Source organism: Phialemonium atrogriseum (assembly GCF_030411735.1).
Source record: "Phialemonium atrogriseum strain 8032-3 unplaced genomic scaffold QBC33scaffold_2, whole genome shotgun sequence".
Taxonomy (NCBI): Eukaryota; Fungi; Ascomycota; class Sordariomycetes; order Cephalothecales; family Cephalothecaceae; genus Phialemonium; species Phialemonium atrogriseum.
The window spans coordinates 364,315-391,638 of record NW_026848139.1 but is presented as its reverse complement, the minus strand read 5'-3'; the positions used below and the strand labels follow the sequence as shown (position 1 = coordinate 391,638).

General features: G+C 55.3%; 11 protein-coding genes across 11 annotated transcripts; 7 read left to right on the top strand and 4 right to left on the bottom strand.

The window, feature by feature from the left end:
* Positions 1–430: 430 nt before the first annotated feature.
* QBC33DRAFT_523578 (uncharacterized protein) lies at positions 431–1,484 on the top strand. Its single transcript, XM_060426646.1, has 2 exons — positions 431–772; positions 832–1,484. The coding sequence occupies exons 1-2, from the start codon at positions 446–448 to the stop codon at positions 1,303–1,305; spliced, it is 801 nt and encodes a 266-aa protein (XP_060287607.1). The 5' UTR covers positions 431–445; the 3' UTR covers positions 1,306–1,484.
* Positions 1,485–1,827: 343 nt separating this feature from the next.
* Positions 1,828–3,012, top strand: QBC33DRAFT_554563 (uncharacterized protein; the record flags this gene model as incomplete). Its single annotated transcript, XM_060429528.1, has 2 exons — positions 1,828–2,210; positions 2,988–3,012. 2 exons carry the CDS (start codon positions 1,828–1,830, stop codon positions 3,010–3,012), a joined length of 408 nt encoding a protein of 135 aa, XP_060287606.1.
* A 1,254-nt stretch (positions 3,013–4,266) lies between these two features.
* Positions 4,267–5,307, top strand: QBC33DRAFT_554562 (uncharacterized protein; the record flags this gene model as incomplete). The annotated part of the gene is made up of 1 exon (XM_060429527.1): positions 4,267–5,307. One exon carries the CDS (start codon positions 4,267–4,269, stop codon positions 5,305–5,307), a length of 1,041 nt encoding a protein of 346 aa, XP_060287605.1.
* Positions 5,308–6,361: 1,054 nt separating this feature from the next.
* On the top strand, positions 6,362–8,708 carry QBC33DRAFT_444053 (uncharacterized protein; the record flags this gene model as incomplete). The annotated part of the gene is made up of 3 exons (XM_060424253.1): positions 6,362–8,071; positions 8,128–8,526; positions 8,583–8,708. The coding sequence occupies 3 exons, from the start codon at positions 6,362–6,364 to the stop codon at positions 8,706–8,708; spliced, it is 2,235 nt and encodes a 744-aa protein (XP_060287604.1).
* A 494-nt stretch (positions 8,709–9,202) lies between these two features.
* On the top strand, positions 9,203–12,772 carry QBC33DRAFT_444396 (uncharacterized protein; the record flags this gene model as incomplete). Its single annotated transcript, XM_060424270.1, has 3 exons — positions 9,203–9,263; positions 9,319–9,389; positions 9,446–12,772. 3 exons carry the CDS (start codon positions 9,203–9,205, stop codon positions 12,770–12,772), a joined length of 3,459 nt encoding a protein of 1,152 aa, XP_060287603.1.
* Positions 12,750–14,089, bottom strand: QBC33DRAFT_523556 (NADP-dependent oxidoreductase domain-containing protein). The gene is made up of 2 exons (XM_060426645.1): positions 13,953–14,089; positions 12,750–13,893 (listed from the first exon to the last, which is right to left on the bottom strand). Exons 1-2 carry the CDS (start codon positions 13,989–13,991, stop codon positions 12,937–12,939), a joined length of 996 nt encoding a protein of 331 aa, XP_060287602.1. The 5' UTR covers positions 13,992–14,089; the 3' UTR covers positions 12,750–12,936.
* Positions 14,090–15,007: 918 nt separating this feature from the next.
* On the top strand, positions 15,008–16,026 carry QBC33DRAFT_554558 (elongation factor 1-beta; the record flags this gene model as incomplete). The annotated part of the gene is made up of 4 exons (XM_060429526.1): positions 15,008–15,047; positions 15,098–15,137; positions 15,329–15,732; positions 15,797–16,026. 4 exons carry the CDS (start codon positions 15,008–15,010, stop codon positions 16,024–16,026), a joined length of 714 nt encoding a protein of 237 aa, XP_060287601.1.
* Positions 16,027–16,569: 543 nt separating this feature from the next.
* Positions 16,570–18,906, top strand: QBC33DRAFT_523548 (asparagine--tRNA ligase, cytoplasmic). The gene is made up of 2 exons (XM_060426644.1): positions 16,570–18,226; positions 18,285–18,906. The coding sequence occupies exons 1-2, from the start codon at positions 16,647–16,649 to the stop codon at positions 18,409–18,411; spliced, it is 1,707 nt and encodes a 568-aa protein (XP_060287600.1). The 5' UTR covers positions 16,570–16,646; the 3' UTR covers positions 18,412–18,906.
* Positions 18,907–19,181: 275 nt separating this feature from the next.
* Positions 19,182–21,018, bottom strand: QBC33DRAFT_591677 (putative nuclear pore complex subunit protein). Its single transcript, XM_060431651.1, has one exon. The coding sequence runs from the start codon at positions 20,807–20,809 to the stop codon at positions 19,361–19,363; it is 1,449 nt and encodes a 482-aa protein (XP_060287599.1). The 5' UTR covers positions 20,810–21,018; the 3' UTR covers positions 19,182–19,360.
* Positions 21,019–21,141: 123 nt separating this feature from the next.
* QBC33DRAFT_554555 (glycosyl transferase family 4-domain-containing protein) lies at positions 21,142–22,601 on the bottom strand (the record flags this gene model as incomplete). Its single annotated transcript, XM_060429525.1, has 2 exons — positions 21,142–22,110; positions 22,179–22,601. The coding sequence occupies 2 exons, from the start codon at positions 22,599–22,601 to the stop codon at positions 21,142–21,144; spliced, it is 1,392 nt and encodes a 463-aa protein (XP_060287598.1).
* Positions 22,602–23,603: 1,002 nt separating this feature from the next.
* On the bottom strand, positions 23,604–26,953 carry QBC33DRAFT_152147 (uncharacterized protein). Its single transcript, XM_060422170.1, has one exon. It carries the CDS (start codon positions 26,507–26,509, stop codon positions 23,654–23,656), a length of 2,856 nt encoding a protein of 951 aa, XP_060287597.1. The 5' UTR covers positions 26,510–26,953; the 3' UTR covers positions 23,604–23,653.
* Positions 26,954–27,324: the final 371 nt, after the last annotated feature.

Here is a 27,324-nt window from a genome sequence, read left to right as displayed (position 1 = left end):
GATGATGTTTAAAAGGAGCTCGCGCAAATATTACTTCAAGAGATTTGCTAAGGGTCCAAGGGCCCTTCCGCATCATACGTGAGTGAATCATGTTTTCTTGGTCCAACCAGGGCTAGCCGGGAGATCTCACATCTTGCGTCACTCGCGTCATGGTTGGGGAGGACTGCATCAGGTTTTCGGACTTGGGTAGATTGGAGTGGAAGGCCGGGAGGACGATGACGTCGATCCAGGACACGGGATACCAGTGAGTACCACCACTCACTTCAGAAGCCGATCAGGGACCAGGCATGGAGGGGCCTAGACTCTACCCTGACCCTTGTTGGCCAGGGTGCATACGGATGACATCGATGTAACTAAAGGGTATGTATAGTGTATACTGTAGAGCGGAGGATCGGAGGCGTGTGTGTATCCCTCCCGGTGGTGCTACTCAAAATAACAGGGTAAAATGTGGAGGAGGGGGCCCGGGGTATATGACGGAGAAAGATGGAAGACTCGGGAGGAAAGAGGAGAAACAACTTCTATACTCACAGCCACTCTTCGCTGCCGGAACAACTCGACTTGGCCTGCAATTCGGACGAGCAACGAAACTATGGTCATAGGCCTCTTGGTAGTCGCGGGGATCCCAACCACAATCGGCGTGTGCGAGGCCCTCAGCGCGCAGAAGAAGGCGGACAAGGCACAGAAGGAGAAAGCAAAGTTCAACCTAAAGACGACAGTTTCATTAGACGGCGAAAGTTTTGAGGAATGCTGGTGCGTCCTCGGAGCTGGAAGAGTAAGTGCGCCTCATCTGCAAAGAGATGGCGACACGGGGACGGACTGACATTGTGGCAGATATGGATTGATCATCCGGAGGCGCCCATAGATGCGCACAAGTTTACGGGGTATTACTTCACTTACCCGTCCGAGGCCCAGCAGCTGGGGTTGGTCAGCACAATCGCAGACGATCCCCCAATGCTGAACTGGATTTTTGTCGACAAGGACACCCACATGTTGCGACACGGTGGGAGGCAGGAAACGCTGGGGGGGCACGTCATCGGGCCATGGGGTTGGAGCGATGATGAGCAATGGTTGGCTCTGGAGGGTGACGATGGGAGCTTTGTGGCTGTTGAGCAGGCGAACGAGAGGTGGGCGCTCTTCTACGATCCAGATGGGCGAGTCCGCAGGGGCGAGATGACGGGCAGGGAAGGGGAGGAGGGGGGGCGTGAAAGTAACACGCCGCCGAGGTGGATCGCGGCCAGACTGCACCGCAACTTGGTGTTTGGCATGGACAGTAGCTATGTCAAGGGCGGGAAGAAAGATCGATAGTGTTGGACAGGGGTCTTAAGTCATAGGCGTTGGATGTGGGCGTTGGGTGTGGGCTGTGGGGGAATGATATGCATAATACAGCCTAAAAATTACTATGGTATATCTTGTATATGTACAGTACCAGATCACCGACCTGGTCCCCCTCCTATCGCATCCTGGCAAGCCTGGTACGTCTTTACTACCTAATCGGTAGAGCATCATGAGTACTTGAAATCCTATAGGGTACTCAAATTTCATCCGCCGTGACGGCATATGACTTCATCGTGGTACTCGAATCGCGTTGAATCCTGTTTTGGGCACTGCAGCCACCGAGACGTCGGCTTTATTAGTCGTCTCGGACGCCTCCTGGAACGGATTTCTCTAGGATTATTCCCCATTCATAATTCTTCAGAGACCCTTCGTGCATTTTGTCAACACCCTGATTATATAAACCAAGAGCTGCATCTTTCTTGCCCCCTTCCACTTCCTCTTCCTCATCGGACAAGTCACACAAGTCCCTGACAACCAACCACCACGTCCATCATGGCATCAAATAGCAGCACTGACGAGAAGAAGCCGAAGCCCTCGCGCGCCCCCAAGCAGACGCAGGTCTACGAATCTGATGGCGAGGAGTCCTCAGATTACGAGCCGCCCCGGAGACGGCGCGGTCAGCGCCAGCAGAGGAAGGCCGGCGGGCCACTAGACAACCTCGCCCTCGACAATGTGCAGAACACGGCCGGCGGACTCACCAATACGGCGACAAATGCCCTCGGCAACGTTGCCGGGGGTGCCGTGCAACAACAACAACAACCACAAGAAAAGGCCGGCGGGAAGAGCGATACACTGAGGCTCCGCCTGGACCTCAACCTCGATATTGAGATAACACTCAAGGCGAAGATCCATGGTGATCTTGAACTTGCCCTCTTGTTAGTAAAACTTTTTTCACTTAATGCCTTTACTTATAGTTCCCTCCTCCACTCTACCCCCGATCTCTTTGTTCTGAGACGGCTTTTTTTGCCTTTCAGCATTTAGTTCGGACGATACACTCCGTCGCGATTATTGTTTGGGCTAAAATGGTCAAATGTAGAGAAACCTGAGTTTCATCACAACCATGACTAGGGAGAAGGGGCGGCTTCAACGTGTGCGTCAACTTATTAGTCTCAAATCGCAACAAACGAGAGTTGCTTGTGTACAGTACATGAGGCTAATTTCCTTAGGAACTGACGGAAGAAAGCGGAGTTGGATTTTGCTGTTTGGACTCGGATGGAACGAACGACAACAAGGGCGAGGCCGGGATTTGTTTTTTTTTTTGGGTTTGCGAACTTACACAAAGTGGATTTGTTGTTCTCTCCATTACTGGCCTTTCGCCTACCACAATAATAGAAAGAGGTTAACTCGCACGAAACTTCTACACACCCCCGTTTTCCGACGCCCCCGACCCCCCGATTAGTGCGCCGCCATCCACGTACTTGACTCCCGGATTTGTTGATCAGCAGCGGAGCGGGATGGATGATGTTCAATCTAGTAGCCAATGAAGAGGCTCTTTACAGTTTCATTCCATCAATGGTTCGACCAGTCGGTCGGGTTCGTCCAATTACTCCTAGCAGTGGGGCCCACCAGGCTAGTATACCTAATCTTAGTGACGCCACACTTTATCCAGGAGGCGGGACCCCACAAGCATGTGGAAACTAACATGTACCTAGTCAAGATCCCTACAAGACTGGATGAAAGTGATATGGCTGAGGCTAGCAGCACGCCTGACACGAGAGACACGACTCGTCCAATCTGTTGTCAAAGTTAATTTACAAAAATAAGGGATAAAAAAACAAAAGGGCCTTTTGAATGTGGAGTTTGCTACACGTGTAATCCGTACAGGTACATACTTTGTCGAGGTCACCCGCCCCTCCCAACGGCCAAGATGCATAGCGACGTCACCGTTATATTTTTAGCGCTATTTCCAAGGCAGCTGCCCACCACACTCCCCCGTCTGCGCTAAACCGCGGCAGGCAAGAGATCTCCTCTCCCGCGTCTAGTACAGAACAACGTCCATCCGTACAGATAGAGAGGATTGATTCTGTTTTTCTCCCGGCTGCAAAATGGAGCCGGCCGAATACACACTAGACGTTAAGCCGTTGGAGGATCGCGACGGGCAATACGCAATACCACACTTAGCCTGCCCTAGACCTGCGATAGAGCTAGGGGGCTCATGACTCGAAAGTCGAGACTGGCCGGTGCAATCTATGCCATGGCCTGTTTCCAAAGATGCCGGTTTCGCCACGAGAACCATTAACAAGCCACGTTATCCTGGCTAAACTTTGGGGAACCACGAGCGTTCCAAGGTTCCTTAGATTCATGGCGCTCCAGGTCTTTATGAACAAGCAGGTTCCATGCTATAAACACGGCAGGCAGTGAGTAGGTAGGTAATTGCACTGTAAGATGAAGAGGCGTTAGATCTAGCCTATACAAAATGTCCGGCCACACCACCCCCCCAGCTCCCCGTTTGCTTTGGGTTGCGCAAGAAACCAGGAATATGTCAGGATCTTCAGGACCTTTCCTTCCTCGGTGATGTAATGCACTCCACGGGGACGCGCAACCTCCACCCGCACGGCTGAGGAGGTCTCGATCTTTTTGCTTTTTCCCGCCTGCCGTGTGTGTTTCACAGAAGCATCCCACTTGACGGCACCGAGCCTAAGCCCCATGTTGCCTCACAAAAACCCAAGTGACATCATCTTGCCTCGTACTTCGTGCTGCCAGCCGTCCACGCTTCGAACTCTACATCGCGCGCCGTGAATTATCTTTTTGAGCAGCATCCCAGAAGTGCATTGCGAAACTGCTCTAGTTTGACTCTGATTGGAATAGCTACCTACATTTTTTCTGCTGAGTGGAAGAAAACTGCGCGGCTAGGCTTTTTCTACGGGGTAGAAAGAGAAAGAAAAAAAGGCTCCTCAAAACAAGTACCACAATCTACAATCACGACCTACCATGACATCCACGACAGGCAGCAGAGACTATCACTATGGGGCCACTCTGTCCGAAGATGAGCTAGTAGAGATCCAGAGCGCGGACAGCGAGACGGAAGCAACCCCGCGATCCAGCAGCGATGCGCAGCAGAAGCAGAAGCAGCAACAACAACCGCCGCCGCCGCCGCCAGAGAGGAAACGAACTAGCCCCGCGAGTCCCGCCTACGTCGCGCCCATCCCGAGGATAGGCGCCATCCCGCCCGTGTCGCCCGGCATCGACATCGGCATCGGCATATCGCCCTCGTCGCGGCCCCAGCTCCCCGACTTCGTCGGCGCCTTCCTCGTCGGCAAGCGGGTCGACGAGTACGGCGACATCGTAGACGACGAGACCGGCCGCGTCTTCGCGCGGGCCGGCGGCGACCTGCCGTCCATCGTCGGCAAGACCGTCTCGAACCGGCAGGGCGACATCCTCGGCGACGGCGGCGAGCTGCTGGGCTATGTAGAGGACTTGGGCTTCGATAAGACGGCCAGCGAGGGTGGTAGTGACGCCGGTGGTGGCAGCGGTAGCGCGCAGCCTCCTCCGTGGCTGGCTCGATTCCCGACCGCCAGGAGCCTGATGGAGATCATGCGGCAGAGCACCTTACCCCTGATTGTCGACCACAAGGGAAACATCCTCGACACGGACGGGAATGTGGTTGGGAAGTTCCGCGACAACAACAACCCGATGCATCGAAAGGAGCGCGAGGAGAAACAGCGGGAAGGGGATGGAGGTGCGCCTGGGCCTGGACCTGAGCCTGAGCCTGCGGAGGAGACCTCAACCCCTCGTGAAGAGCCAGCCAAGCCGTCGCCGACGGCCACACCGCAGCCAGAACCAGAAGGGGAACAGAGTGAACAACCTCGGTCAGAAAAGAGACAGAATGCCCAAAGCTGGAGGAAGGAGAACGAGAGCCCGTCGGATATATTCTTGGACGTCAAGTCGACCACAGAGGGGATCCAGCTCACAATCCGGATACCTACCGTCTTCAACGGTTCGCCGGTCCAGCCGAAGGTCCAGTTTTCATAGTTGTCTGTTCGGCGTTATGGCGTGACAAGTTGGCGTGTCCCGGAGGTTATTGATGGATAAATGCTGGAGGGTTCGTTAGCTAGATCGCAACAGGAGTCACAAGTCTTTCAGGGATACAGTCATGGATTCTGACCAACTTGGCCCATTCCCTCCTTCCGCAATGACCTTGGCTGGCTCCCTTAGCGGCGATCGACTCGTTAGCCGATTTGGGAGAGCAATCTCGATCACTGGGCTGTAATACCAGGTGTGGTGTGTATGAGCATTTGCTGCTCAGGGTGTCCCCTGTGAATCTCGGCCAAACAGGATTTTGTGAATTACTTGTACGCAAGGAGAATCACGGCCTATGGGAGAGTGTACGGTAGGACGATATGACGTAAATATATAAAAGTTCAGAAGACAGGATCAAGGGTGCAGGCTGCTAGAATCAGCCGCTGTTGAAAAATGTCAAGGAAAAGGGGTGGCACACCTGCACAACTCTCGGCCTCCATATGAGGGTGTGGATAGAACAACGAGTACATGGTAAGGTATTCGCCACATGATGAATCAACCTACTAAGCCACACCCCCCTTCTCTAACCTGTTAGTTCGTCTCCCACGCGAATTGCACAGGGTTACCGCTGGGAGCTCTCACCCAATGGCATGCCTATTGGCAATGCTCCGAGATTTCGAGGCATCGCTGCAGCGCCCCGGGTAGACAACGATGAAGTCACTCCCTCCGACCCGCCTCTTGTCATCGACGCGGGTCATAGCTGATGGGGTTTCTATTCGACGAAGGCGGATGATCCATGTTGTTGCCCTTTAGACGTGACGTAGGACCCAATCCCAAATATGACGTGCAGATGGAGCCTTGACGAAGGTCTGGCTGGCTCTGTTGGGAGCATATAAGCCGCGATCCTACCGGCTTGATCAACACGGCTTAGTTCAATACAACTCCAGAACAATCCTTGGGATCTACTAGAGCCCACAAGAAACACACTGCTACCCCTACTACATTCATACTTCCCTTGAAAGATCAATTTTAAGCCTTTACTCTTCATCCCAGATTCAGATTCAACATGGCCGACGTCGCTCAGGAGACTTCGTCTCCAGGTTCCTGGGCTGCTGCCCCAGAGAGCGTTGAGGGCGGTTCCCAGGCCGCGCCACGGTCCGCAGGTGCCATCGCCAAAGATAAACAACAGGAGAACCCATTCGATGATGAGGCTCAGACGGGCAACTACACCCACCAGAAGAAACAAGAAGGCGAGGACGCAGCAGAGTCCACTGAGGACTTGGATGAATTGGAGCCTCAGCCGACAGAGGACGAAAGCAGCGAGGAAGCCAAAGCTGCCACGGCCCAGAAGACCAAGGAAGCCGGAGAAGCAGGAGCCGAAGCCGGAGAAGCGGGAGAGGAAGCAGGAGAGGAAGCCGGAGAAGCGGGAGAGGAAGCAGGAGAGGAAGCCGGAGAAGCCGCGCCCACTGAGGGTGGTATTGAGCTTAAAGATGATGAGGCCAAAGCCGGTGAGGTCAAGGAGGGCGAAGGCGAAGGCGGTGAGGCCGAGGAGGGCGAAGCCGGAGAAGCCGAAGAAGAAGGCGAGAAGATTGACTACTCCGTCCTCAGGAATGCCAAGGTCAACAAAGGCGGCAACCTGATCAGTGCCGACGACAACAAGCTTGTCGGCCGCATCAAGGAAGGCATTCTCGCCCACCTGGTCGGCAAACGGTCCGACGAGAACGGCGACATCTGGAATGAGAACGGCAAGATCATCGGCAAGGCCGAACCCATCCCTGATTCCGAGAAGGAGGACCTGCTGAAAGAGCCCGCGCCCTTCGAGTCCTTCCCTGACAACACAATCGACGGCAAGGGCAACGTCGTGTCCGACGGCCAGATCATCGGCTATGTCGTCGAAGGCGACAAAAAGGTCCTCCAGGGCAAGAGCGTCGATCCCGATGGCGACATCCTCGACCGCGGCGGAAACGTTATTGGCAAGGCCGAGCGCTCTGAGGACGAGCCGGAGCCCGAACCCGAGCCCGAAGCCGACCGGTCCATCCTCGCTGGCAAGCGTGTCAACAAGGCCGGAAACGTTGTTGACGGCAACGGTGTCATCTTTGGCCGTGTCATTGAGGGCGATGCGAAGGCAATGGTTGGCCGTATGTGCGACAAGAAGGGCAACATCGTTAACGAGATGGGCGACACCATCGGAAAGGCCGAGGTCGTCCCAGAAGGTGATCGCGAGGGAGCCAAAGAGGGTCCCTTTGCGGAGCTCACTGGATGCACCGTTACCAAGGACGGCAAGATCGTGACTCCTGGTGGCGATGTCGTCGGTCGGCTGCTTAGCGGAGACCCCAAAGTCCTCTACGGCCGCACGGTCGATGAAGACGGCGATATTTGCGACAAGAACGGGAACGTGCTCGGCAAGGCTGAGCGATGGGAGGAGCCGGAGGTTGAGAAGAAGAAGAACGCCCTGTCTGGCCGACGAGTCAACAAGGAAGGTGACGTCTTTGATGAGGACGGTAACCTTATCGGCAAGCTGACCACCGGCGAACTGAGCATTTGCTCCGGAAAGGAGATCGATGACGATGGCGATGTTATAAACGCCAAAGGCACAACAATCGGCCATGTGTCTCTCCTTGAGGAGATCCCCGACGAAGCACCGCCCGAGGAAACAGCCGAGGAGAAGGAGGAGCGCGAGAAGCTTGCTTTAGACAAGAAACTCGCGGGGCAAATGTCAGCCTGCATTGAGCAATGCCTCGACAAGATTAAGCCAATCTGCAGCATGATCACTGAGGTATGAGGACTCACTCGTCTTCGCTACATCGCGGAAGGTGCTAACACCTATTACAGAAAATCCAGCGCGCTCAGGCGACTCCAAAGGAGGAGCTTGATGAGGAACAGCTCGTCAAAGACGTCAAGCCCCTGATCGAGGAAGGAGGGAAGATCCTCACCGAAGCCAACGGCGTCATTCGCGGTCTGGATCCTGATGGACGAATCGTCGCCAACGCCAAGCACAAGACGGCGGCCCGTGAGGCAACCCCTGAGGAGTACCATCTTGCGGACGTCCTCAAGGAGCTCACTGGTACCGTTACGAAAACCATTGAGGACGCCAAGAAGGCCATCGAGGGCATGCCGCATGCCAAGAAGGAGCTCAACCCGCTCTGGGGTCTCCTCAACGAGCCCCTCTTCCAGATTCTGGCGGCTGTTGGCCTGCTTCTTAGCGGCGTGCTCGGCCTCGTCGGCAGACTGGTAAGTTTGCCCTCCAGCATTGCACATGAAGACATGAGACTAACACATTTCTATAGTTGCATGGCCTTGGCCTAGGGGGTCTCGTGGATGGACTGCTTGGTAGTCTGGGTCTGAACAGAGTCTTGGAGGGTCTAGGACTCGGCTCTGTGACCGACGCGCTCAAAGGTGGAAAGAAGAAGTAGAGGATGACTGGTCCGAGTGTGGTTTGTGTCAGCCCTGGGATAACATACACGTGTACTGCGTAAAGGGGTTTTCCTTTGGAAGGTTGCGACTTATGTAGGCCTATAATATGACAAGGCTGTTTAGCTACCCAATTTGTTAGCTGGAAGTTGTAAATAATCAAACCCTTTTACCAAAATACATTCTTCATTTGTGCCATCATACATACTGTGAAAGCTCTGGCCGGTGGCTCATAGAATGCTTTTGGCACCGAAGGAACGCCATTCTCCTACTATGGTAGAACCCCAGCTTATGTAACAGTGGAGGCGGATGTACCAAGTATATTGCCCCACTTCCACATTCCTTATCGATAGAGCGATAAGATAAAAAAAATATTGGTCCCGACGATTTCCCGTCCAAGAAATTTTTGAGGGATGTAGAGGAGCATTGGAGTTGCTCGCCAGTGACCTCGAAAACTGCCCATGTTTCTTGCGGACTCGGGACAATAGGCGCAATCATGGAGGCACAACAGAATAAGCCTCATCGCAAGTCCAAAGAAAAAAAGCAGCATTCGGGTGGTAAGCGCATGTTCTCTAATATAACCCCGCGCATTCGGCTAACACTCTGTCCCAGGACCAAACCCAAAGGCATTCGCCTTCTCCAACCCTGGAAAACTTGCGAGAACAGCAGCAAGATCTCACGACGTATGTCTGGGTGGTCAATGTCTTTGGCGCCAGTTACTGACCTCTATTCCCTCTAGATAAAAGAGAAGCGCCTCCATGTACCTCTCGTTGACCGACTCCCCGATGATCCCCCGCCGCGACTTGTCGCCATTGTCGGGCCACCAGGCGTGGGCAAGACGACCTTGATCAAGTCGCTCATCAGACGCTATGCCAAAGAAACGATCTCCGAGCCCCTTGGGCCCATCACCGTGGTCACGTCCAAGAAGCAGAGGCTGACCTTCCTTGAATGCCCGAACGAGCTTGAAGCCATGGTGGACGTGGCGAAGGTGGCCGACATCGTGCTGCTGATGATTGATGGAAACTATGGCTTCGAAATGGAGACTATGGAGTTTTTGAATATCCTGGCTGCTACTGGTATGCCGGGCAATGTCTTCGGCATTCTGACGCATCTGGACCTGTTTCGAAAGCCTCAAGCCTTGAAAGACGCCAAAAAGAGGTTAAAGCACAGGTTGTGGAGCGAGCTTTACCAAGGAGCTCACCTGTTCTATCTCTCCGGCGTCATCAACGGGAGATATCCGGATCGCGAGATCCACAATCTGTCTCGCTTTCTCTCGGTCATGAAGAACCCGCGACCGTTGATTTGGAGGAATTCCCACCCCTACACTGTTGTCGATAACTACCGAGATGTCACCCATCCGACGAAAATTGAGGAGGATTCAAAGTGCGATCGATCGATCGAGTTATCTGGGTACCTGAGGGGGACCAACTTTTCAGCCGAGGGTCAGCGAGTTCATATCCCTGGCCTTGGCGACTTCGCGGTCGCCCGTATGGAGGCCCTACCGGACCCTTGCCCGACTCCCGCCATGGAGCTAGCAATTGCAAAGGTTACGGGCAAGACAGGGAGGCGGCGCCTGGATGAAAAGGAAAAGAAGCTCTATGCTCCAATGTCCGACCGAAGTGGTCTCAAAATAACGGGCGACCATATTGTTATTACCAGGGAGAACGGGTTTACCTTCGACAAGGACGCGGATGGTGTTGAGCGTGGAGAAGGCGAACAATTAATCATCGACTTGCAGGGTGAAAGGCGACTACTGGGGCAGACGGAGGAAGGTGTGCAGCTCTTTGCAGGAGGTGACCAGATCACTCGTGTTCCGGCGGACGAGGACACCGGCCGAAGGAGTCAGCGGAAAGTGCGGTTCGCCGAGGAGAACGGTTTATCGGACGAGGAAGATCTCCCTGAAAATGAAGGCTTCGCCAGCGATGACAACGACCCTGAAGTGGAGGCCGAGTTTAGCGAAGAGAAGCTCGGTAAGATGTTCAGGAAAGGTAAAGATAAGAACGTGGACGAAGACGATCTGGCATTTGCCGACAGCGATTCCGATCTGGGGTCGTTATCCTCGGGCGGCGACAACGACGACGATGATGACGACGACGACGACGACGACGACGAAGTTGACAGTGACGTCGACGAGTTTGACTCTGACGACGAGGACACCGCGGTAAAATGGAAAGAAAACATGACCGAGAAGGCAAGATTGCTTCACAGCAAGAGACGGCCATTCCGCGCCAATGATCTCGCTCGTTTAATGTATGACGACTCGGTGCCAGCGAAAACAGCTCTCCAGAGATGGAGGGGTGAGGATCAAGAGAGCCAGGAAGAGAATATCGAAGACGAGGAGGATGAATTATTTTTCAAGAAGTCCCAGTATGAGATTGAGGGAGATTTGGAAGAAGATCGGTCGATTCCCCGCTATGACTACGAGGAGCTCGCCGCGAAGTGGTCTCAAGAGGACAGCATCGAAGCGCTGCGAAGTCGGTTCGCCACATCAAATCTACTTGACGAGGATGGCGACGGCGGCGACGACGACGATGGTGATGGAGACTCACAAGATGACGGTGAGGATGGCGACGACGACGAAGGCGATGGTGCTTTTGAGGATCTCGAAACCGGCGAACAACACGTCCCGGAGAAGAGCATCGAGGAAGAGCGTGAGAAGAATGCGCGCCGGAAAGAGGAACTCAAGCTCCGCTTCGAGGAAGAAGACCGGGAAGGCTTCAAGAACGACAAGGCAGTGGCCAGGCGAGAAGGAGGAGATCAGGAGGAGTTTGGCGAAGATGACTGGTACGATTCCCAGAAGGCATTGATCCAGAAGCAGCTGGACATCAACAAGGCCGAGCTTGGAATCCTGGACGAGCATCAACGCACCGCTGTTGAGGGATACAAGGCCGGGAAGTACGCCAAGATGATCATAGAAGGAGTGCCAGCGGAATTCGTCGAAATGTTCCAAGCCAGGATTCCCCTGATTGTCGGTGGACTCTCTCCTACCGAGGACCGCTTTGGCTTTGTCCAAGCTCGGATCAAGAGGCATCGTTGGCACAAGAAGATCCTCAAGACAAACGACCCCTTGATATTCTCTATGGGCTGGAGGAGATTTCAATCCCTTCCCATCTACAGCATATCCGACTCTCGGACGAGGAACCGCATGCTGAAGTACACGCCGGAGCACATGCACTGCTTCAGCACCTTCTACGGGCCCCTCATCGCACCAAATACTGGATTTGTGTGCTTCCAGTCCTTCTCTGCCACCAACCCCGGTTTCCGAATAGCTGCGACCGGCACCGTTCTCAGCGTCGACGAGTCTACCGAGATTGTCAAGAAGCTCAAGCTCACCGGCGCGCCGTACAAGGTGTTCAAGAACACGGCCTTCATCAAGGACATGTTCAACACGGCACTCGAGATAGCAAAGTTCGAGGGGGCTTCTATCAAGACCGTCTCGGGCGTGCGGGGCCAGATCAAGCGTGCCCTTTCCAAGCCGGACGGCCACTTCCGAGCTACCTTCGAGGACAAGATCCTGATGAGCGACATTGTCTTCTTGCGAGCGTGGTACCCCATCAGGCCGCATCGGTTCTACAACCCGGTCACGAACCTCATCGGCTGGCAGGGCATGAGGTTGACCGGACAGGTGCGCCGCGACGAGGGGATAGACACGCCAATGCAGAAGAACAGCCAGTACAGGAAGGTCGAGCGGCAGGCCAGGCACTTCAACCCCCTGAGGGTGCCGCGGGCGCTCGCCGCCAAGTTGCCGTTCAAGTCGCAGATCATCCAGACAAAGAAGCAGAAGAAAGAAACGTACATGCAGAAGCGGGCGGTCATACTCCGCGGGGAAGAGAAGAAGGCCAGGGACCTCATGCAGAAGCTCACGACGATCAGGAAAGACGTCGCGGAGAAGCGGAGGAAAAAGAAGGAGGAGAAGAGGGGAGAGTACAGGAAACGTGTTGCCGAATTCGAGGAGAAGAAGGAGTCGAGGGAGAAGAGGGAGAGTAAGGCGTACTGGCAGAGGGAAGGCAAGAAAAGGAAGCAAGGAGAGGACGGGGTTGGTGGTGGTGGAAAGCGGAGGAGATAAAAGGTCCCCGGGTTGTGTGTTAGCTAACTGCTCGGCAGTTGGAAGATATGTATTGTCTAAGATACAGTTGCGATATATTCTTCCCCGCGAACACCACTACACAATGCAGCCGTGACAACAAGCCTTCTTCCCCTACCCCGCCTAAATAGTTACTCTTTCTGCCTTCAAGCAAAGACTCTAATTGGCGGGTCGAGCGATGTTCCAGGATCGTTGAACCGCAAGCCCCTATCCAGGCCAGAGATGGCCTCCAAGTCACCCTTGGTCAAGTCGAACGAGCTGCAATCCAGGTTCTGGGCCAGCCGGTCCGGGTTGTTGCTCTTGGGGATGACGATAACGTCCCTCTGGGTCGACCAGCGCAGTAGCACCTGCGCGGGGGTCTTACCGTGCTTGTCCGCGATCTTCTTGACAACACTGTGCTCCAGCAGCGACGTCGCCTCCTTGGCGGCCTGGCTGCCCAGCTCGATGAAGCTCTGTGGGCCGAAGCTGCTGTACGCGGTCACGGCGACGTTATTCTCGTGCGCCATCTTCACCAGGTCGGGCTGGGCCAGGTAGGGGTGGTGCTCAACCTGCAGCATCGCCGGGCGCACCTTTTCGTACCCGGCCAGCAGGTCGTACAGGAGCATGGCGTTGAAGTTGGCGACGCCCAGCGAGCGGAAGATGCCCGACGGGTTGTCCTTGGTCCGCGCGAGCGTCTCCAGCGCGGCCCACGTCTCGGCCACGGGGACGCGGTCCAGCGGGGCGACGTTCTTCTGGGCGCTGTCGGTCCAGAAGCCCGGGTGCGAGAGCTCGGACGGCGGGATGTACTTCTGCGCGAGGGGGAAATGGATCAGGTACAGGTCCAGGTAGCCCAGGCCCCAGGCGTCGTTCTCGGCCTTGGCCATCTCGATGGCGCGGTCCCGCCTGTGATAGTTGTTCCACAGCTTGGACGTGACGAAGATCTCCTCGCGCTTTACCAGGCCGTCCTGGATGGCCTTGCGGATGCCGGCGCCCGCCTCGGAGCTGTTCTGGTAGTCATATGCGCCGTCGAAATGTCGGTATCCGAGCTTGATCGCATGGTAGACCGAGTCGGCACACTTGTCGTTCGGCACTTTCCAGAGGCCGTAGCCAACAATGGGCATCTCCTACACTGGAGTGTCAAGGCCCGAGTCAAGATGGTTAACTGGAATGCTATTTATCTTACATATCCTGAGGAGAGCCTGATGGTCTTTGTCTTTGTCATCCTGGTAGCTGAGCTTTTGAAACGTATCTCACCGAGAGTAAGTTGGCTTGATACTTATTGCAATTGTATTACGACACGGAAGAAGAGAGAGAAATGAGAGAAAATAAATGACCTGCTAGCTGACGGGGTGGCCTTGGGGGCTTTTAAACCATCCGAGGGGAGATGCAGGCTGGCTTCAACAAACGCTTCATCTATGACGTTGAACATCACCACCCTGTTGGCTCCTGCAGCTCCACCGGGGCTCTCTGGGTCGTTCGTACGTGTGCTTTCCATGTTTCGGATACCTAAGTTTCCAAAAAGCTTCCTGTCCCCAGCAAAGAACGGTGTCTATCGTGTACACGTCAAGTATCCGTCGCAACTGTCAGAAGTCTCGGCCTTGTCAACTTGCCCAACGCCCCTCGGCCCCGAAAAAGGTGACTAGGGATTGCACTGGGACATGGCTTTCACGCCGTCACCCCTACCCTAAGAATGGAGAACATCCATCTACAAGACAAACTGACGTCACAGCTACCTATCCTCTGATGATGATGACCACCATCATGATGATGGAACCGACAACTACTAGAACGGCAATTCTGCAAGAAGCTATTTATTTCACCCTAGTCACCTGGTTCTGAGCACGACTTACTCATCCATCAACACACTCATTCCCGAAGTGAGGGCAGAAGAGATATACCTTACTTCCAACAGGTGGGAACGCTTAGAGCACCAGAGGTCCCCAATTCCGTAAGACTACACACCAGGTAGACGTTGATTTGTCCCCTAAAACCTCGATTGAACAAAAACGACTCGAAATTGTTGAAGATCAGTTAGATCCAAGGCGGAGTGCCCAGCTCGATACCAAGAGATGTCGTTTGCTTCGGACCAATAGAACACTTGAAAAAATAAAATATTAAAAAAATTCGCTGGAGACCCCCCCACCTGCTTCGAGGCTCCTAGACGCTCTCCTCTGGTCATTTACAATATTTCCATCATCTATATCACGTATAAACAGCCTCGAGACTGATTAATTGACAATGGTGTTCACCGATCTTCATACCGACGCCGGGCTCGCCAGTGAGTTACCTACCCAGTCGAGCCCCAGGCGAATATGCTAACATCCAAAGCCCTGAGCTATTGGCTATCCACTCGTTCATACATTACCGGGTATGTCGTGTTCCTGGCTTTCTTGAGATTATCTGTCCTCCATTTTATCTTCATGGCCTCATTGGTTCATGATATTGAGAAGTCTCAAAGTGTGCAAGTCTGCAAGCCACGGCTTTACATACCTAGCATATAGGAGGCTTTCCCTCCATCCCTTTCTCCTCACCCCTTACCAACAACCTTCCCTACCTTAGGTACACCGCGTCGCAAGGCGACGTCGCTTGCTTCAAGGCGCTCAAGTCAGCCCCGGACGCTGCCAAGCTCCCTCACGTGGCGCGCTGGTACAAGCACATCGCGTCGTACGAGGACGAGTTCCCCACGCTGGCCGGCGACGCCACGAAGCCTTACACGGCATATGGGCCTGATGAGGCCGAGCTGGCGTTGAACGAGGCCAAGGCGTCCGCCGCCGCCCCTGCTGCTGCCGCCCCTGCCGCCGCCGCAGATGACGATGACGACGACAACCTGTTCAGCAGCGACGAGGAGGATGAGGAGGAGGCGCGCGCCCGCGAGGAGCGCCTGGCCGAGTACCGCAAGAAGAAGGAGGCCAAGCCTAAGACCATTGCCAAGTCGATTGTGACCATGGACGTCAAGCCTTGGGGTACGTGAAAGAACGGAGAGCCTGCAGTTTTGTACGACTTGCATACTGACCAGTTAAATTGCAGATGACGAGACCGACATGGCCGGTCTTGAGGCTGCGGTCCGTGGGATCGAGAAGGATGGCTTGGTCTGGGGTGCATCCAAGCTTGTCGCTGTCGGGTTCGGTATCAAGAAGCTGCAGATCAACTTGGTGGTTGAGGACGAGAAGATCTCCCTGGAAGAGCTCCAGGAGGAGATCGAGGAGATCGAGGACTTCGTCCAGTCTTCTGATATCGTCGCCATGCAGAAGCTTTAAGCTAGGTACAGGGTGATGCCATGCTACGAGTTAGCATGGGTAGGTAGTTAACGATAGCAGGATTCACAAAGTCTCTCTTTCCAGATCCTGTCCTTGAGACCTTGAAAACGCATGGTTGCGTGTGAGTTGTGGATTCTATGCTGGGGCGCAGCATTGATTAAGGGCACAGTGTTGATGTTGATGTTGATGTTGATGTTGATTTTGATTGATGAGAACAATTGCGGATAAGCGACAACTGAAGCCTACCTTTCCTTTTCGTCTTTTCTCATTTATTTCCACCATTCCTTTTTTTACTCCAGTGTACGACGACGGGCTGCGTAGACCTGGTTGAGAAGCTGCGGATAATCGCTTGTTCTGTGTTGAAGAGAGCAATTAGTGTTGTAGAAGTTGAAGAGGGGTACAGATCACGTATCACGTGCTACTATCCTAGTAGAAGTTTTACATAATGCACGGTTATGTATGGTCTGTGCCTGAAACCGCGGGGCTCTGATAAGATAAGCGACGACTCATCCCACTATCCAATTCATCCTGATGACTCAAAATCAACAACACTTTCGCATTCCCGCCGCTATCTGCTCCTATTGTAACCACTTCTGATCAGCAGCGTCCACGGGCTCAAGATGGCGACCATCTATATCGACGAAGATATCGGCAAAGACGAGCCTACCCAGCAGGGTACCGAGGAATCGCCATACAAGACACTCCAATTCGCATACCTCGAGCGCCCCGCCGAGGCCCAATACCTCACGCGCAAGTCCCAAAGCGCTGACGATGAAGCTGCGAAGGAGTGGAAGCCCGCGGCAAAGTCTGCGTTGAAGAAGGCTGCCAACAACTACGAGCAGAAGAAGAAGAAGGCGGCGCGCGAGCTGGAACTCGCTGCCCAACGCAAGAGGCACGACGAAGAGCGTAACAAGGCGCTCGAGGAGGCCAAGAAGATCGTGATCGAGGAGGATACCAGCCTCCCGGCGCCTGTCAAGATCAAGCTGGACGAGGTTGGCGACCACATCAAGCTGCGTGGCACTGGGGAATCCGAAAGTAAAGGCACCCGAGTGCGCGTCGTCGGTCGTGTGCATCGTGAGCGCAAACAGAAGGACATGCTGTTCATCACCTTGAGGGACGGCTATGGCTTCATGCAGGTCGTCATTGGCGGCCAGCTGGCAAAGACGTACGAAGCCGTCACTCTCACACGCGAGACGACCATGGAGATCTACGGCGAGATGTACGAGGTCCCTGCTGGCGCGCATGCCCCGCTCAACCGCGAGCTGCACGCCGACTTCTACAAGATCCCCAAGCACTGGAGGGCTGCTGGAGGTGACGACGCCATCACCAACAGGGTCCAGCCAGGGGCAGAGCATTCCACCTTGCTGGACCTGCGCCACCTCACCCTCCGCGGCGAGGTCGCCTCATCCGTCATGCTTGTCCGCGACGCTGTCGAGTTCGCCTTCAACCAGGCATACAAGGAGTCGAGGATCCGCAAGGTCAGCCCTCCCGCGCTCGTCCAGACGCAGGTGGAAGGCGGTGCGACTCTGTTCAAGTTCGATTACTACGGTGCCGACGCCTTCCTTACCCAGTCGTCGCAGCTCTACCTGGAGACCTGCCTGCCGTCCATGGGCGACGTGTACTGCATTGAGAAATCTTTCCGCGCGGAGAAGTCCCTCACCAGGCGGCACTTGTCCGAGTACACGCACGTCGAGGCCGAGCTGGACTTTATCAGCTTTGACGACCTCCTGTCGCATATCGAGCACATGATTTGCCGTGTGCTGGAGCTCGTCATGGCCGACCCCGTCATTGCCGGATACATCAAACACCTCAACCCGGAATTCAGCGTGCCGGAGCGGCCCTTCCTGCGCATGAAGTACTCAGATGCGATTGAGTGGCTGCGGGAGCATGAGATCCTCAACGAGGACGGCAACCCTCACGCATTCGGCGACGACATTGCCGAGGCTGCCGAGCGCAGGATGACGGACATTATCAACAAGCCCATCTTCCTGACCCACTTCCCCGTGGAGATCAAGGCGTTCTACATGCAGAGGGACCCGGCAGATCCTCGTGTTACCGAGAGCGTGGACTGCCTGATGCCCGGCGTTGGCGAGATTGTCGGCGGCTCGATGAGGCTGGACGACCACGAGGCGCTGATGGCAGCATTCAAGCGTGAGGGCCTGGATCCCGCACCGTACTACTGGTACACGGACCAGAGGAAGTAAGTAACAGCAAATCAATGCGTCGGGCAGTTTTAGTGGCTAATAGATTCGCAACAGGTATGGCAGCTCTCCCCACGGCGGCTACGGTCTCGGGCTGGAGCGTTTCCTCGCTTGGCTGTGCAAGCAGCACACAGTCAGAGACTGCTGCTTGTACCCTCGCTTCATGGGCCGCTGCAGGCCTTGAGTGGATTCTGTCGTGGCTGTCGCTACCGCTCGGCATAAGAGACGTCTTCATATTCCCCATCCGCTGGTTTTCCTTGGCTGTCAAGGTGTCTTTTGCAGACCAAATGGCCTAACTAGGGTTGTGCGTGTGTTGGGTGGTTAGTCGCGTAAGGTCGGTATAGAAAACCGAGCCAGGTAGTCAGACACTACTATAGTAGGTAGTTCAGGGGCTCGGCAAGGCTCTGAATTCGGCCATTTGGGACCTACAATAGTAGATAAATAGGTCCGTCTATAGCTGGTATCACATATCTCTATAGTCCCGCCTGACCACTGTTCTGCTCCCACCTGATTTGTAATTCATGCTCTGGATCGAGATCATACATCCAGCCTGCTTCAAGACCCATTTCCATTTAGGACGTTGAGAGGTTTAATATTCCACCAATCCATTCAGATAAACTGGCATCTATTAAACAAGTTGACCCGGCGCCCGAGCGTGCGCCCGACTTGTCGCAGGGCTGATTGCTCAAGTCCATTGCTTCGTGGCGCGATCCCCTTACGACGCAGCAGACGGCCTGGCTGATGCAAGAAATTGACGCGTATAGGGACGCTAGCATTTACATAGTGTGACCGCGAAGGGGTTGCCCGACGGCGAGGTTGATTGCTCTGGGGCACGCACGAATCCGTCTATTTTCTCCTCGTCGCAGTCCCATGTTCGTGAAGCCTGACGCCAAGGACCACCGAATACTCCTCATCCATCCTCGTAGTCGTACAATCCCCTCGTAAGAGAGAAGCCCTCTCTTGAATTGTAGAAAATGTTATACATTTCACATTCCGCCTTGACGACGTCTTGCCGCTGGGAATAGCCCAGCCAATTTGTCGTTTGTTGCGTAGCGGGGCCGGAGAACGACCCCTATCCGCTTGAATAGAATTTGCCTTGACGCTTCGGCCAGAGGTGGTAAGACTGCCGGGGATTAGGGAGCAGCCATCTTCATCTTCACCATGGAAAGCTCGGAGCTCTTCGCCCAGGAACCATCGGACGTCTGGCGGTAACACATCAGCCTCCCATCGTCGCCGACGCTCCCCAGGATCTGGCCGTCGTCGTCGAACCCCACCCTCCAGACCGGCGTGCGGTGGCTATCCAGCTTGGCAATCTCCTTGACGACATGCCTGATCTGCCCCGGCTGCCCGCTCGGCCGCCGGTCCTCGTGCGTGCGCGACCTGTGCAGCCCGGCCCTTATGCCCGACTGCCCCTCCGACAAGCCGCCCTGCCTGCCGGCGTCATCCTCAGACGCCCTCTTAGCGTGCTGCTTCAGCCCCGCAGCCGACCAGCCCCCCCGCCCGTCTCCACCCGCCACCGGTGTATCCAGCCTGAACACCCTGACAAACCCATCCTGGCACGCCGTCGCGATGATGTCGTACCCGCGGATGTTCCCCGGCGCCCATGCGACGTCCCGCACGAGGCCCCTATGCCCGCCGATCTCGGCCGCGAGGTAGAACTCCCTCCCGGGCGTCGACAGGCCCAGCACCGACTTGAGCGTGTCGCGCGTCCGGTAGATCTTGACGCCATCCATCGCCGCCACCACCAGGCCCAGCGCGTCCGTCGGCACACCCGCCCGCAGCGCAGTGTAGCACACCTCGGGGTTTGGGTCGAACCGCACCCGGAACGCTGTCTCCTCGCCGCGCGCCGGCGGGCCGCCCGACGTCATCTGCGACGACGACGAACCCCCCATGCCCGCGCCTCCGGTCGCGCCACCACCACCGCCACCGGTACCAGCTGCGTGGGCCCCGCCGCCGGGCCCATCGAAGACGTCCCACTCGTCGAGGTGGGCGTAGTTGCTGAGGTTCTCGACTTGCTCGTTCTCGAAGACGGACAGCGTCCCGTCCGCCGCCAGGAGCGCGAGGTACGTGTGCCTCGTCTCCTCGTCGTGCTTCATCGCAAACGACCGGAACGGCGCGCCGCTTCCGGACCTCATTTCGAACGCTGCCTTGGAGGGCGCATCCCGGCTCGACCCTGCCCCGGACCCGGATCCCGGGCCCCCACCCCCTCCACCGCCACCACCGCCGCTGCGGGCCGCGCTGGCAAATCTCCGGCCCGCCACGGCGGCCGGGTCCTCGGCCCAGAGCTTGAACCGGCCCTCGACGCCGAGGCTGGCGAGCAGGCTCGGGTAGACGGTGGGGGGCAGCCACTGCAGGTCGAGGATCTCGCCGCCGTGGGCGGTCCAGTTGTCGCAGTGGCGCCAGACGCCCTCGCGGTGGCGGTTGAACACGCGGACGCGCCCGTCCACGGACCCCGTCGCGCACCGGTCGCCGTACGTGTTGAACGCCACCGCCTGCACGAGGTCCTGGTGCCCGTGCTTGATGATCAGGTCGAAGCCCGACGGGTCCTCCGCGATCGGCGGGTCGGCTAGCAGGCGGGCCATGATACTGGTTATCTCGGCACGCTTTCCTCTTCTTGAAGACGGAACTCGTATGGGGTTCCCCTTGGGAGAGGAATGATGAGGTGATGCCAAATCAACAGAGTCGGAGAGGAGGACTGGGCCCAAGCTCCTTTCAGCCCCCACCTATGTACGTATGTAGAATGTGCATCTAATCTTTCCTGATTGGCCACAGAGCCACGTGCAATCTTTATGTTCATTGGTGCCTGGCATGCTTAATTATGCATGTACCTATGTACACTGGTATGAGCACCTTTCGACGATGTATCGCCGTACCGAGCGAAATTCCCTCTATCTCCCGGTAATGGATGGCAGCCTTAGACACCTAGATTGTCTTCCTTAAAGACCAATAACGCCAAACGGTGCCGAACAAACAAGCCCAGTAAGCCAACCAGAGTCTGCATGGCCGTGAGCTCTATTGCCAGGCGGTCTTCCCGCAACGGGCCACGCCACACGAGCCACAGATTGATGATGGTGAAGTTGCTCGTCTCCACAATGTTCCCTTCAGCATCTGCTGTCACCCGGAGCAGCCTCAGCCTGTGGAGCAGGTGCAGCCCCCAAGCGACGGGGCGCTTGGGCTGCCTCTCCGGAGTCCACAGAGTAACGCTGGCCTCGAGTAACCCGGTCCTGGCGTTGAAGCGCGGCAGCCGATGTCGAGGGCAGGGAACAAGACCAAAGAGCTGCGGGGCCGAGTATATGAAATTGAAGATCTGGGGTATGAGGAGTAGTATGAGGGTCTTGCTGAAGTGACCGAGAATGCTGACAACCACAAACACCATCCCCGCAAAATAGCAGTATGTGTCTCCCACAAATACTCGTGCCGGGTACCAGTTGTGGCAGAGTAGCGCAAAGGAAACCCCGAGGAATGGCAGCAAGAAATAGAGGGAGAACAGGTGGGAATCGGTCGCCGGATGGGGGTAGGGGGTGAGGAGGTAGAGACAGTCGTTCAGGGCCAGAAGAAGCGCAATGACTATAGACTGAGCCACCTCGATCCCGTTGATTCCCGCGAGGATGTTGATGCTATTGGGGCTGAAGATGGCAACACAGGCCATGTAGGCGTAGTAGAGAGAGCCGATGTTGAACAATTCGCCCAGGTACGGTTGTAGGGGAATGGGCACCACGACCGAGGTGACTCCGAAATCGACAAAGTAGATGACGAGGAGAGGGATCGAGGAAAATGCGGGAATGAAGAGCTTGTGGCGCCAGCGGATGTCGAAAAGATCATCACCAATTCCCAGAAGGGCGATAGACTGGAGGGATATGATGGCAGACAGATAGGCGCCGAGCTATGGAAGGTAGGCAAGTCAGTAACATTGGCAGAAGGACCTAGGTAGCCATGGGGAAAGAAACAAACCTTGCTATGAGGGAACCGATGTAAGAAGCGCCCTTGCTGAACATGCTGCACCTCCAGAACAACATCCCGGTTGCCTCCACCACTCGTGGCTGCCACTATATCCTTGTAAAATGGAAAGGGGATGAAGACAATGACCACAAGCAGATAGACCACGGCGCATACACCCCCCATGCATTCAGGTATATCTCTCTTGTGATGCTTGCTCATGTCCACCCCTTTCAATCCGGCTTTGATAAATGTCGGGCCTAGCCATCGAATCATCGAATAAGTTGCGGTAAAGGCTATTCCGCTGAGGGCAAGGGATGCGGCAAGGGGGGCACCATCGCCCTGGAGGGTGTTGGCGAGAATCCCAACGCATGCTGCTGTTATCGAAAAGAGACTCAAAGTCTCAGCCCTTGTCAGAGCTGAGATGGTGGCAGTCATGGTTCTGGCAGCGAATGAATGCCCATTATTAAGGCCTGAAAAGAATTCGCATGACTTGCCAACAATTGACTTGACGAGAATTGGCCTGTCGCATTTGGGTGAGCTAGGACAAAGGCTGGCAATGCGAAGTCAAAAAAGGCCAGCTATCCTGAGTGACGCAGCTCTAGTGTGGAGATACCTATCTTAATTAACCGACGCCTCAGCCTTGTGACCCTAGCAAGCCAAGTGGTGGAAACAAAAACCCTCGCACGAGTTACCCTGTTTACTAATAGGTTAAAAGTATCCACTAACAATCTCTTGTGGCTTCCCTCCGAGTATTATTAAGGAATGACCTAGAGAAGTTAGTGAGCTAGGTAACTCGTGCGAGCGTTTTTTCTTCCACCACTTGCAAGGCAGGCTCGGTACCTAGGTACCTATCCCAAGATCGATCTCAAAGTCGGGCATAGTTTGCATCAGCATGTCAGATTCTCATAATGGCCCCATTTTATACTTTGGTTACAGAGCTCTGACATTCCATCCTGGAGCTTCTTTTCATTGCACTCAGCATGGGTCTTGTCTAGAAATACAAAACGGTGTTGGCCTGCCTGTCCCTGCCACTCATCCTTGAACCAGGTTTGAGGCTATATCATCGTAACAAAACTCGTACACTACGAAAGCCAACTTCCATTTGCCACAACGCAAATGAAACATGGCGAGATAGATGGCTGAGGTTTTGGACTCCAAAAGGTTGGAAAACAATCCCATTCCATTGGCTCGTAGCCCGGGCCCCCGCCTCGATGGGCGTGCCAATATCCCTTGCCGGTCCATTCCTTCCCCAACGCCAGAAAGCAGCCGTCATCATGCCAACGCCCACCATTTTGGAGTGAAAGGTTTTATACGCGAACAAACCAGACCCCGGGGAGACCGACTGCAGCCCAACGCCCAGCTATTCATCATCAAACGAAAGCAATAGGATATGTAGGGTGAGATGGTGGCTTCAAAGAAATCCATCGCGTCGCCACCGAAAAAGCAAACCCAAACACCCGGTGGCACTTCCACCCCCATATATATTTTTACACATTACTGCCCGTCAAAGTAGGGGCTGGTACCCCGTTCGTCGACGCCCCGGTGTCGATCATTGCCTTCTCGGCAGTTGGCGAGTCCCTGGCTCCTGGTGTGTCGAGGCTGGTAGCCGACTTGGGCTCGTCATCATTTGCCGACGGAGGCTTCAACATCGTTGTCCCGACCGACGGTCTCGCAGCTTGGACCTTATTCATCCTGCTCCTATAGTCGCTGAGGCTCATCTTCTTCTTAACGGGGCTGGGGTTCACAGCAGTGCCATTGGTAGCAGCAGCTCCCAACGGAATAGGGAGATTGTTGGCTGAGAAGGGTGTTTGCATCATGGTGCTACCAGCAGACGCCGGTGTACTGGCTGTCGAAATAGCCGATGTGGGGCTCCCAAACGCTGGGCCCGAAGGCATTTGAACCCTCAAGTCTGGCGACTTGAGCTTGGCCAGACTTGCCGCGAGAGCAGAGGGGGGTTTCATCTCTTTGGGGGGCCTTAGCGGCGCATCGAGCATCGGAGTGTCATTAGAGCCGCCTAAGCTCAGAGTGGTCGAATCAACTGGCCCAGCCGCATCCTTGCCGAACGACGGCGACTCGAACGATGGCTTCTGCTCAACAGTTGGCGAATAGATACCCGTCGCTGTTGCCGGGCATTCCTGGACAACAGGGACCTTCTCCTTCAGCTTCTCCTCGTCGTCCAAGCGCAGTCGATGCCGATTATCTAGGAGTCGCTTCGACAAGGAAACTATCCTGCGCTTGGGCTTTGGTGCCGGATGTATCCCGCTATACCATTCTCCCTCTATAGGGTCCGTCTGAACAGCAGCGTCGCAGTAATTCGGCCGCGGCGTGACAGAGGGCTGGCGGGAGCGGGGCGGAACAGAACCATGGCCCGGTGATGCTGCTTTGTGGATAGTTGGGACAAGAGGCGACGCCACACTAAGGGGCGAGGTTGATTTGCTTCTTGAAGTGCCTGCGTCGACATATCGCCGCTCCGCAACGCCATTTGGCTGGTTTGGCCCATGGGAACTTGAGGAGCCGCGACTTGTGGATTTCGCCTTGGAGTTGCCACTGCCGTCGGATACGCGTTTCTTCTTACGGGGAGGTTGCTGCTGTTCCATGCGCCGGAAGGAATCCTCGACCATGGCGACTTTTCGCTTGTCTCTATCAGTGGGTTCGGTGAGTATACCAAGGGTATCGAAGGATCCTTGCCGTGCAGGCGTCATATCACGGCTCGGTGGCTTGCTTCGTGACGAGCCCGACTGCGATCTGTCATCAATCTCTGTGACGTCGTCCAAATGACCTTCACTAGCAGCCCGGCTGTTGGTGGCATGACCCGTACTTGTAGGCGAAATGGCGTGATGGGTCTTCGGTTTTCTCGACTTCTTCTTGGGTGCGTTGGATCGTGTCTGCGCGCCGCTAAAATAGTTTCGATGGAATCGGGCAAACGCACAGTCGCGCCCTAGATCGCAGGCGCAACCCCCGAATTCAGAGAGGACAAGATGAACCCAGCTGGCCATCGTTTGATATTCGAGATCATCGATTTCCGGTTCGCCCTGTGTGGCCGTTTCTTCATCGCCAAGCCCAAGCAGACGCAACATGCGAGGTTTGTTCTTCATCGGAAAACGGAAGTCCCACGGGATTGTGATTTGCTCCTTGGCTGCAATGGGACGGTCACTGACGAGCCAGAAATGATACTCAGATCCTTCGGAGAGGTACGCGTCCAACACAGCATTTGGTTTGCAGCTTCGGCGAACGTAACGCGCTCGGGATCCTTCCTTTCTGGTATCGATGTAGAGGGGGAGCATTGGATGGAAGAAGACGAAGGGGAGGGGCGAAGTCAACTCGTCCCATCTGTTGGCCGCGTCGCTGCAATAATCCTTCTGGAACCCGATTTGGCCATTCAGTTCCATCAATGGGACATCCTTCTCGATTGCCGATGGAGCGGTGAGGTACTGCCAGTGAAGGACTGTACCCGGAGGCGTAAAGGGAACCTTCTTGTGTTCAATGTGGAGGTTTCGTTTCAAGGAGTTGATGTTTTTGGGAAGTTTTTGGAATACGTCGTTGTACTCGAGACCAGTCTCTCGTCGCATTCTCTCTGGATCTCGCAGCCAAACAGACATTGTGTTGGAGATCTCCAAGCGAACGAAGGAATTGGTTTGGACGATTTGAACACCTTGTTCGTCGTAAAGAGAGAGAAAGCCGGGCGAATAGTTGTGGATTTTAAAGTCACTCGGGAGATCTGGAGGCGTGGTCGCAGGGCTTGGCGGATGGCCTTGATTGACTCGGCCGTTGGTGTTTAATGAGGGACTTCGCTTCGGCGCCTGGGAACTGATCGAGTGACTCGCCTTGTGTGAATGCTTCGACTTCTTGGATGGAGGATGGTCGTGAGAGCCGGGGAGCTTGGAATTCTCGGGATTCGAAGAATGACCATTCAGTTGTAGGTCCGTCGGCTTCGGCTTTTTCTTATGACTCTTTGTCGGGGGTCGTTTCGGCTTCTTATCGGTCGTCTCTTCCTCCACTGCAGGCATTGTGAGGCGGGATGTTTGACGCTCATGCGCTTTTTGTCGATCAAGGGCTCGAGGTTTGCACTCGGCGCACGAGTGGGCGAAATCCTCGCGAAGGGCATCTTCGACATTGTCTGGGTAAAAACACTCAATGTGCTGCCATGTGTCGCACGTTTCGCAATAGATCGTGTTTCCGTCATCGTCAGAGTAGTTGCAGATACACTTGATAGTGTACGGTTCTTCCTCTACAACCTCCTGCTTTGTGGCACCTTGTTGTGCAGGGACGGCGCTGGGAGTAGGGAAGGCGGTCTGACTGGGAGCCACGATCTGCGTCGACAGTGGCGGTAACTTGTCGGTCATAATCTTGGACCTCGCGATGATGGGTTGATGTCGGAGGGCTTGTGAGTTGGCTAGCTTTGAGGTCTGGATGGCATGCTGACGCGCGATCCACCAGGACACAGACGAGACTGAAAAGTTCGGGTAAGGGAGACGATGAGAAGGGTTGTGTCATGCGTCGAGCCCGAATCAGCCAGCAAATGTGAACAAGCGCTCGACGCGAATCGCGTTGGTTGTTGTGGCCAACTCGAAGGAGACGAAGGAGGATAGGTCGCGAGGACGACGAGTTGTGGGAGAGAGAAGCGGATCGTGTGGCGACAGGAATTCCGCTGCGCAAAATGGGGGATTGACCCCAGGTATCTTGTCGGGTCGATCGGTTGTTGAGAAATCGTGTGGTGCCAGCAAGAAGTCGAGCGAGCCGTCACGACAAATTAGGGATCGCACACTAACGGATGGCGAGGCGAGGTGCGCCTCGAGGAACAAAGGAATTTGAAGCGGATTGGGTGGAATGAGGTCGGCGATTATGGATGTGTTCAAGGAAATCTCGAGGGATTGCGGGGATAGAGATCTGGGGCGCGAAGGCTTGGAAAATGGATGAAGATGAAGAGACGGAAGAGATTTGCAGGAGAGGAGTAGGAGGGGGCCTACTGCCGACACGATAAGCGGCGCGGGTGCGAGAGAGAGAGAGAGGGAGCGAGTGCCACAGCGAGGGTGCCAGGAGGCCACAGCCAAACCAAAAGTTGCAGCCACTGAACGGGCCAATCAGCTGCGGTTTGCCGCTGCTGCCACTCTTTCGCCCATCGCTCCTGCTTACCTACCTTACCACTGTAGTAGCGCGC

Coding starts and splice junctions, on each gene's coding strand:
- QBC33DRAFT_523578 (XM_060426646.1), top strand. CDS start 446: ATGTGGAGGAGGGGGCCCGGGGTATATGACGGAGAAAGATGGAAGACT. Junction 773..831: donor GCGTCCTCGGAGCTGGAAGA/GTAAGTGCGCCT, acceptor ACATTGTGGCAG/ATATGGATTGATCATCCGGA.
- QBC33DRAFT_523556 (XM_060426645.1), bottom strand. CDS start 13,991: ATGACAAAGACAAAGACCATCAGGCTCTCCTCAGGATAT. Junction 13,894..13,952: donor TCAGGCTCTCCTCAGGATAT/GTAAGATAAATA, acceptor ACTCCAGTGTAG/GAGATGCCCATTGTTGGCTA.
- QBC33DRAFT_523548 (XM_060426644.1), top strand. CDS start 16,647: ATGGCGACCATCTATATCGACGAAGATATCGGCAAAGACGAGCCTACC. Junction 18,227..18,284: donor TGGTACACGGACCAGAGGAA/GTAAGTAACAGC, acceptor GATTCGCAACAG/GTATGGCAGCTCTCCCCACG.
- QBC33DRAFT_591677 (XM_060431651.1), bottom strand. CDS start 20,809: ATGGCCCGCCTGCTAGCCGACCCGCCGATCGCGGAGGACCCGTCGGGC.
- QBC33DRAFT_152147 (XM_060422170.1), bottom strand. CDS start 26,509: ATGACCGACAAGTTACCGCCACTGTCGACGCAGATCGTGGCTCCCAGT.